General features: G+C 45.7%; 1 protein-coding gene across 1 annotated transcript in view; it reads left to right on the top strand.

Annotated features, from left to right (window-relative positions):
• The window catches only part of DBR1 (debranching RNA lariats 1), a 9,031-nt gene extending 529 nt beyond the window's left edge, over positions 1-8,502 (top strand). Inside the window, exons 3-8 of the mRNA XM_027650648.1 lie at positions 182-262; positions 1,847-1,932; positions 3,132-3,356; positions 4,203-4,283; positions 5,449-5,594; positions 6,094-8,502. Of these exons, the coding sequence (XP_027506449.1) occupies positions 182-262; positions 1,847-1,932; positions 3,132-3,356; positions 4,203-4,283; positions 5,449-5,594; positions 6,094-6,772 (1,298 nt within the window). The 3' untranslated portion in view covers positions 6,773-8,502. The remainder of the gene's footprint in view (positions 1-181; positions 263-1,846; positions 1,933-3,131; positions 3,357-4,202; positions 4,284-5,448; positions 5,595-6,093) is intronic.
• Positions 8,503-9,425: the final 923 nt, after the last annotated feature.

Raw genomic sequence — 9,425 nt, 5'->3', positions numbered from 1 at the left:
CTTTCCAGCCCCGGCCCCTTTCCAGCCCCGGCCCCTTTCCAGCCCCGACCCCTTTCCAGCCCCCGCCGTGTCCCCTCCCGCCGTGTCCCCTCCCGACGTGTCCCCTCCCGACGTGTCCCCTCCCGACGTGTCCCCTCCTGCCCCTGCCCTGGGTGAGCGGCCGCCGTCCCGTGTCCTGCAGGTTACGCGGGCGTGGTGCGGTTCCGCGGCGTGAGGATCGGCGGCATCTCGGGCATCTTCAAATCTCACGACTACCGGAAAGGTACCGGGACAGCGGGGAGGGAATGCCGTGGGGGTGGGTCTGGCTGTCCTCATCCCTGCTCCAGCTCTTGCGCTGGAAACCTCTGCTGGCTCAATACCCAGGTTTTTTTGGAGTTGGTGATGAGTCTGTAGCTGCCCAGCGACCACAGCAGGAAGCAAGGGCACCTTTGGAGTGTTGCTGGAATAGTCTTGGTTGTTCCCTGGCAGTGTCCTTTTAGCCTGCAGTGCAAGAGTCTTTAGTTTTCCTTGTGTTCCCAGTTTAACACTATATAAATGTACTGTCCTGTCCTGAGTTTTAATGTCCGTACATCCAGTTCCTCCTGGTTATACACACACATATGTGTGTATATTCAAGAGTTCTTCCTTGGAAGCGTGGCAAAAATCTTGTCACAGATGATGCCCCGTGTCAGTGTTCTTTCTGATCTCAGCACATGCAGGAGTGATTGTGATTACTGTACAGTAACACGGGGCTTCAGAGAAGCTTTGCAGGTGGCTTTCAAGCTGCAGAGTACTGAACTAGTTTTCTAGAACATCTGATTCTGTCTAATACCTGTCAATGCTAATTAAATTTGTTGTTATCAAGCATACACTTTGTATGCCTAAATATTGCATGTGGGACAATAACCATGACTAGTAATAAAGTATGTTTTCTGTGCATTCTTTAGAGTATGTAGGAGCTATGCTGGACTTTCAGGTTTCTTGTCCCAAGGCAAACTTGGAAACTCATCCCTTTGTCAGGGTTTGTGTTTGTGCTCCTGGAATTTGTGGTGCCTGTGGGCTGTGACAGGGATCTTTGAGCTGCTGCTGAACCTGTTAAGCTGTAGTTTGGTGGTGGGTGGCAGCACTCTTGAACAAACATAGAAAATCACAGCCTCAGTGGCCTGAGTCAGGAGTCAGTTCTCGTGTGGTCTTTTGTGATCTTTTAGTTTATGCCTCTTTCTGAGTTGTTACATCCTAATTTATGTTCTGACCACTGACCATTCACAGAGGCTTGCTCTGTGCTCTCACTGTGTCTATGCCCAACTTCAGCCTTTTCTCATCTCCCCAGTGTTCTTTTCCTGTGCCAGCACGTTTGCATGTGTAGCCATGATATGACATGACACAGGAATGTCATGGCTGTGCAGCAGACAGCTCTCCACGTGTGGAATTGCACATGGCTGTGCAGTGTCACTGCGGAGGTACTGAGGCTGTTATCTCACCTCAGAGCTGCAAAACCTCATAAATCTTTCTGCCAAAAGTTATTTGTTTCCAACAGGTCCTGGCTTTTGAGTATTGAAGTCAAATTCCTGGGTTTTGCTTCCACACTGAATGACTCTATTTTCTATATTTGTGAAAATAAGACATGCAGTGGAAGAAGTGCCCGTTATTTTAGGCACATTTTTACAACATATTTGCCTCACACATAAAAGATTGGCAGCCTGTTGGTGTACACTCTGTGTAAAGGAGATACAGTGTCTGCTTTGATTACTGCCAGCCTTGTATTTGGGGTGCTCTGGGTGTCTGTGTGACCCCAAAACGCTGCCCTGCCAGCAGCGTAGGAGGGAACTGCTGTTTCAGGCAACTACTCTTGTTTTCACTGTTTCAGGCCACTTTGAGTGCCCCCCATACAACCAGCAAACAATTAGAAGTGCTTACCATGTGAGGAATATTGAAGTCTTCAAACTCAAACAGGTTAGTGAAATTCCTGGTTTTTTGAACAGCGGTGAATAGTTCTCGTTCGTTTGGAAGTGAGAAGTTACAGCTGCTCTGACCAAGTGTGCAGTTGGATAGCAAATCTTGCCAACAACTCTCAGCTACTTTGGGCAGACCATTTTATGTTGGATGTTGTTGCTGCTGAGTATTTCCCCCAATGCTTTGTGTAGCAGTGCAAATTTGGTGTGAATCAGACACAGACAGGAGTCGGTTTTTTGTGGGGTTTTTTTGAATTGGATAAAACTCAGAGTGAAAGGTACTCCAGTGATACCCCTCTGTTCCAGCTTTACCTTGGCTTTAGGAAGGTGGATGCTACCTTATCTAACATCCAAGGTGGTTGGTACAAATTAAACTATTCAAAATTGAACCAGCTAAACAAGCTGATCCCAAATCCCCGTGGTTTTAAGTATTTTTGACTCCAGGGTGAGAAATTCAAAGGACAGTTTCACTTTATTTTTGAGCTCTTGCCTACTCCCTGCTGTGTCACAGGGCCACTCTATTTGGCTGAGGTTGTGGTGTAAATACATGTCTTTATAAGCATCTTGTGAAGGATTGTTCAGGTTGCAGTTGCACACTGAAGTGCTCAGTAGATACAGGGATGCTGAACACGGAGTGAAGGTTTGGTTCATTGCATTCACTTGAAGTTTCTTGTTACTTGGACTCAGGTTTCATCTAGAGGTGGGTTCTGATACAACTGAGGGAAATGTTAAGCCAAGACATGCTTTAAGGCATTGATTAGATCTGAGGGATGCTTCCTTTGAGGAGGAATATTGTGCTCAGCCATTATCCCTTTTAAACAAAGCTTTTAACAATTTCATGAGGAAGAAGATGCCTTGGGTTGTGGGCAGAGAACTTGCTCTGCAGCTGTAGTTCCCCCTGAGTGCCTGACTCTTATGGTGATGATGTGATCTCTTTTCTAAGGCAGTACAAAACGCAGCTGACTATCCCAAGAAAGTGTAGAACAGACCACGGACATTAGAGTCCCTTTGCAGCTCCGGAGGCCACCCGCAGGATGGGGCTGGGCAGTGCATTCCCTGGCTTTGGAAGGGAGGCTGTTGGTCCCAGCTGGCTCTGTGTTGGTCTGAGGGGGAACGTGTGACATGTGTTCACCTTGTGCTGTGGGGTTCCTGACTCCTTTATCACATGTGCTGTTTGTACCCTGTGCGTTTGGCTGACAGCTGAAGCGTCCCATGGATATATTCATGTCCCACGACTGGCCCAGGAGCATTTACCACTATGGGAACAAGAAACAGCTCCTCAAAATGAAATCCTTCTTCCGCCAAGAAGTGGAGAGCAACACTCTGGGGAACCCTGCTGCCTCTGAGCTCCTGCAGCACCTCAAACCCACCTACTGGTTCTCAGCACATCTGCACGTTAAATTCGCAGCTTTCATGCAGCATGAGGTAAAGGGGGAAAGGCAGTGAAGAATGTGTGTGTCCCAGACACAGGATAGAATTCCAGTGCAAGTAATAGTGTCCAGAAAAGCAACTGCTTAATGGTTTTTGTTGTTAAAACTCAGTTTAAGCCACAAAAAAATTAAGTGGTGTTAAGACTACTAATTTATGTAACATAAAGAGATGTTATAAATCAGGGATCAGGAGTGTAACTCCCTCAATCTTCTTCAAGGACAGCATGAAATAGCTCATGTTACTGCTGTTGAAATATGTTAATTTAACTTACAGGAAAGCATTCTCTTTCCAGCTCTGCTGGGGAAGGAGACTACTTCAAAATAAGGTGATAGAGGAGCCACTGAAGAGCGTGGTTACCTGGGGGGCAGGGCACCTGTAAGGCTCGGCAGGTGGGGTTGCCTGGTGGCCTGGGTTAAGCCAAAAACCAGCCTCTGGAGTTGAAACAGTTATTCCTGAAAGTGCTGGGACCTCCTGTTCCTGTTTGCAAGTTATTTGGGTGTAAAAATGTGACTCCAGATCTTGCAGGCTCAGCAAGTCTGTTTTAATTTGGTTACAGTTTTCCTTTTTGCTCCAAGGCTGGCTGTCCTCAGCCTTAGGGACGAAAGGTGGCTCTTGCTTTATCTTGCTCTCACCTTCATCCAGCTTCCTGGGTGACTCCCAGGGAAATCTGTCCTCCTCTTTGTCCCTTCATCCCTTTCTTATAAACCCAAGCTATGTTTCTATTCCTGAAAGTATTTTTTCTGCAGAAGTTATGCCTGTAAACCTGTCTATACAACTTGTTTAGAATGGTCAGATTTCACAGAACTGCTAATGACTGTGTGAACACCATTTGTTTCCTAGACAAGCTCCAAAGAAGAGCTGCCAAAAGCAACCAAGTTTCTGGCTCTGGATAAATGCCTGCCACACAGAGACTTCCTGCAGGTGATGGACATGTGCACTGGGTTTTCACAGTCAGTATTTCACTTGTCTGGGCTGCTACTGCTGTGCTTTTAGATATCAGCTGGAGAATAGTGCTGATCAGTTTTAAAGAAAGTAGGAATGGGGGATATGTGGAATGGTCTTTGCATAATTTTGTCCTGAAATAAGCAGACCTCGGGTCTTGCCGTGCAGGTGCAGCATTTGCTTGTCCCTGCCATCTCCTTTCGCCTTGGAAAAATAACTTGACTTATATGGATGAGTCTAAAATTCCTTGCTCTGAGAGGGAGCCCCTGACAGCTCTTCTTCAAATGCAGTCAAGTGTTTTAGGAGTCTGAAATTAGCTTTAGTTGATCAGCTTAAAGGGAAGGTGGCTCGTTCTCTGTGCTTTGGGCACGTGCTGGGATCCATTTGCCCCAGGAGCTACCTCTGAAGATAGGAGAGAGCATGAGGATGGACTTTGGCTCTGCAAGGGGACACTGGGGTGCTAGTCCAGACTTAAAATCGTGTAGCAAAACTAATCTGGGTTAGTACTACCTCCAACAGCGTGGTGATGCCCCTGCGTGTAACTCTGGTTTAAAAAGCATCTTTTGTTATTTTTTTTTTTGGTTCTAAACTGCCTTAAAAGGTGGAAATTACTTTATGGATCATTTAAAATCAGAGTCTGACTAGTGCTTTGACTAAACCAAACACTTTGATTTGGGTTAATGTCACTGAAGACAAATTTCAGTCCATCAGCGGCTGAAAGAGTTTAAAACCAATTCCTGTTAATTGCTGTGTGCTCATGCAGCAGAATGACTGTTGCCATCAGTTCTTGATGTGTATGTGAATTTAAGAGTAGGCAAATTCAATTCTAAGTTGCATAACTGCCCAGTTGCTGGCAGTAGGGAGGAAGGGAGGGTGTTCTGCTTTCTATTTGCTGTAAGCTAAAATTCAGAAAAATGCCTTTTTTACTGTTGTTGATTGTCCTTTTTTAGCCTCTTCTGGTCTAACCCTGTAGCTGGGGCTTGAGAGGACTTGTTTGGTTGAGACCCCTAGCTCAGTGTACTTTAAACCTTCTTAAAACTCTGCACGGTGAAAGTAACAAAACTTTAATGAGTTTCTGATGTCAAGAGGAATAACTCTGTAATATCTCTCGTTGTTATTGTCTGTGTTGTGTGCCTGGGAGCAGATAATAGATGTGGAGCATGATCCTAACGCGGGTGACTCCCTGGAGTACGATGCCGAGTGGATCGCAGTGCTCAAGGCCACCAACAGCCTGGTTAATGTGACTCAGTGCTCCTGGAACATGCCTGAAAAGAATGGCCTCCATGCCAGGTACGTTGCCTGCAAAGCAGAGAGAAAAGTGGGATTTTTTTTTTTTTCTGGACTGGAGGTAAAGTTATGTCAGAGCTGTGTTTGTGTCCTGCAGCCTGTTGTGCCTGCAGGACTTGCTAAATGCCCTGGGAAGCAAAGAGCTGTACTCTGGAGCAAGCAACTTCCTTCCTGCTCTTCCTGGGCAGTTAGTTTTGTTTTGCAAACTCAGGTACCAGCACTGGAGGGACAGAGAATACCCCGTGGCTGATCATCCTGCCAGACAGATTGTGAGGCTGAAAATCAGGCTGGGTCGTGGGGGTGGGCTGACATAATACACAAATCCTTGGTGGGGAGGGAGGAATCTCAGTGCTGACCAAAGGAAACTGAAAACTTCCCTGAAAAGATCACCTGAGAAATGAAGTGTCTGTTGTGGGCTGGATTCATAACCCCTCCTTTGCAGTGGGAACAGGCAGTGCCTTTGGACCAGCTCCACTTGTTTGAACTCTCTGCACTTTTTTAGGTGGGATTACAGCGCGACCGACGAAGCCATCAAAGAGGTGTTAGAAGAGCTGAATCACAACCTCACAATTCCCTCCAACTTCACCTTGACAGCTGCTTGTTATGATCCCAGCAAGCCCCAGAAAAACATGCAGCCAGTTCATACCATCAATCCCCAGACCACCGAGTTCTGCGCCCAGTTTGGCCTCACTGACATCAACGACAGGATCCAGCAGGCGAAGGAAGAGGGCTCAGGACGGGGTGAATATGAAGAGGAGGAGGAGGAGGAGGAGATGGACAGCACTGGGTCAGCAGAGGAGCCCAGTGAATATAACACAGATAACTCTGGCCTTTCCTCCATCAATCCAGATGAGATAATGCTGGATGAAGAAGGTGGCGATGAAGACTTGAGTACGTGCTCTGTAGACCCTTCCCCTGATCACCCCCCCGAGTTCTCCACGAGCTTCTCTGACATCCGGATCATGCCGGATTCCATGGCGGTGTCCTCCGATGATGCCATGGACTCCAACAACGAGGATCTGGAGAAGTCTGCTGGGAGTAAGCAGGGGGAGGAGAAGAGCTCCACCGAGAGACCGTTGAAGCGCGTTGGGGGTGATGAGAACGGGAACAGTGGTGTTAAAAAGATTAAGAGGAGGAATCAAGCCATCTATGCTGCAGAGGAGGAAGATAAAACAGATTAACACTTCCTGTGGTGGATAACTTAAGTTCTCTGCCAGCCTTTCTGTGGGAAGGTGGGGAGAACTGGTGGACTACTCGTGCTTTTAATGTTAACGTGATCTTATTCATTTACTTTCTTAAGCTCAAGGGGCTGGATGTACCTCTCACAGGGAAGATGATTTATCTGGGTTAAACATGGAAGTCAGAAGCAGACTTTTTCAACAAAGTACTTTGACAAAGGATTTAAAGCCTATCTATCAGTCAGTTTTGCTTCAGTCCCTGGTTATTGGTGTATGCTCCATGTGTTCAGCTGTACAGCTCTACAAGAGTCACTGTGCTTGTCTAACAAGAACTTAGAATGTAGCCCAGGCCCAAGTGAGAGGATGTCTGACTTACAAGACTGAATGATTTGATTTTATTGCTTTTGTCTTGTTTTATACTGAACTTTTAATACAAAGTGGCACACAAAATAACTCTATGAATAACATTTGGAAATAGAATTCCCAGGATAACAAAACAGCAATAGAAGAATGAAGATTTTTTTTTTTTCTGATCATAGTCATGCCACAGAAAAACTTCATGGTCATAAACAAAACTGTGTATTGTCCTGAATTGCTTTTAATTAGAGTTTTGGTAGGGCACCAAGTCTCTTGATTTGGAGGATGACGGTTTTATGGGGACCATGGCAAAGTGCATCTCTGTTCTTAGAACCTCATTTGTGTTCTGTTTCTTAAGACTTGAGAACAATGTCTTAAAACACAATTAGTTGGGAAGAACAGCTCCCTATTAAATGTGGGCATCACCACTGTCCTGGCTCTTACTGATTACTAATTAAGGCTGTGCTGTTCATACAAGGTGGTGGATGTTTTTAAGTTGCCTGAGGCAGTAACACCCACCGTGATCATCAGCCTCCCTTTTCACCTGTCACTTCTTTTCAGTAGCTGTAGCTTGCTGAACTCTTAGGGCTGGATTTGGAATCTTCCAAAGCACCTTCATAACCTCCAGCTGAGAATAGAGACCCTCTTGGAAGATTTCTTTCTGCTTTTTTTTTCCCTGAATTGTTAGCAATCAAATTACACTCCTTTGGCTTGAAAGGCTGTGAGGATAACAAAACTGCCTGAGTTCATGGCAGTGACAGTGTTTTCAAGCAGATGCCATTAGACTCCTTTCTGCCAGTGTCTTCTGGTGTTCTGGGCTGAGCTTTTGGAGTCCAGACTTCCCCACAACTGTGCTGCCCTTGGCAGCAGAAGTAGCTCCTGTGCTTTTCCCCCTCCAAGGCACAGGGAGAAGGAGAAAGTGTCCTGACAGGAAGAAGGAACTGGACAGGGAGCAGTGAGTGCAATGGATTGGTGAGTGTGAGTTCTGTAGCAGGGAAACACTTTGAGCTCAAGACTTCTGTCTTTAAAGCCACTTCCATGTCTGGGATCCACCTTGGTTCCTCTCCTGTCAGCAGTTCACTATGAAAACTAAAGGTGTGTAAGTATTCAAGGGCTAGAAAAGGGCAGAATTAAAGCTCCCTCAGTTCAGTTACCAGCTCCTCTGTCAGAACAGCCCCAAAGAGCTGTGCTGAGGGGTGAGGAGAACCTGTGAGTGTTTGGGGTGACCCTCAGGGTGTGTAAAGTAGCTCTGAACTGTCAGATAAGGTGCTGAAGGTAGTTGAGTCTCCTTAAGGGTCCTGGATCTGCAGTGCTGAAATCTGAATCGTGCCTCGTGATTTGAACACTATAATGGAATAAAGTATTTTAAGGATAAATTGTGTTCTGCACTCCAAAGCCTCCCAAGGACCCTGAGCGTGGTGTGGAGCTCTCAGGTTCTCTGCACTGAGTGGAATGTGTGTCTTACATGGAACAGACTTTTCAGTCTGATTTCTTATGCTTTTAAAGTTGTTCTGTTGTGTCTTGTCCCACATCCCCCCCTTCTGATAAATATGTTTAGGCTCTTTAGAAAGCAGGAGACTTGTACAAGGTACAGTACTGATTTTGATTTTTTTCAGTATTTTTTTATTAAGTATTTCAGCATCCATTGAGCAGAGTGCAGCTGGTAAATACAGTTACCATACATTTTTTGGAGTATGAATCATCTCTGATCTCTAGAGCTACCAGTTGTCCACACCCTCTTTGCAGTTTGCAGTGTCCTCCCCTACGTTGCTCTCATCCATTATGGATTTTCCCTGCTGGCAAGATCTTCTGCTGCATGAAGATTTCCATTGAAGCTCTGAGCTTTGTTCCAGTAAAGGCCAAATACTTCAAAAAGCATGTAAAACTCTAGGGAAGGCTGACAACTTGAAATTGGCTTTTAAGACCCAGAGCCTCTAGTCCTCTTTAGAAAGAAGCTTTAGAGTCTCTTTAAAAAGTTTTGACTTTTGAAATTTTGGCGAGAAACCTCTGTAAAGTGTTTCTCTGTCAGACCCTTGTACTGCAGATTTTTCGGTGTATGACTTTTGCACTTAGTTCAAAACTGTATGTGCTGTTATTAGTGCTTGAGAAAAATGTTCACCTGTTCCATTCCAGGCCAGCACACAGGTATTTTCAGAGCATGACACTGATCTACTCAGAGGAAAACAAAAAGAGAAATGGCCTTTTTTCACAAGTGGAGTATTTTTTTAAATTAAAGCTATTAAAGTCACCTTGTGGCTGCAGCCTGAAGTGTGTTTATTGAGTTCCCGTTATCCCCTGC

The sequence above is a fragment of the Corapipo altera genome, unplaced genomic scaffold (assembly GCF_003945725.1).
Source record: "Corapipo altera isolate COAL_440 unplaced genomic scaffold, ASM394572v1 54, whole genome shotgun sequence".
Lineage (NCBI taxonomy): Eukaryota > Metazoa > Chordata > Aves > Passeriformes > Pipridae > Corapipo > Corapipo altera.
The sequence above is the reverse complement of the archived record's forward strand: the minus strand, read 5'-3'. Positions and strand labels throughout refer to the sequence as shown.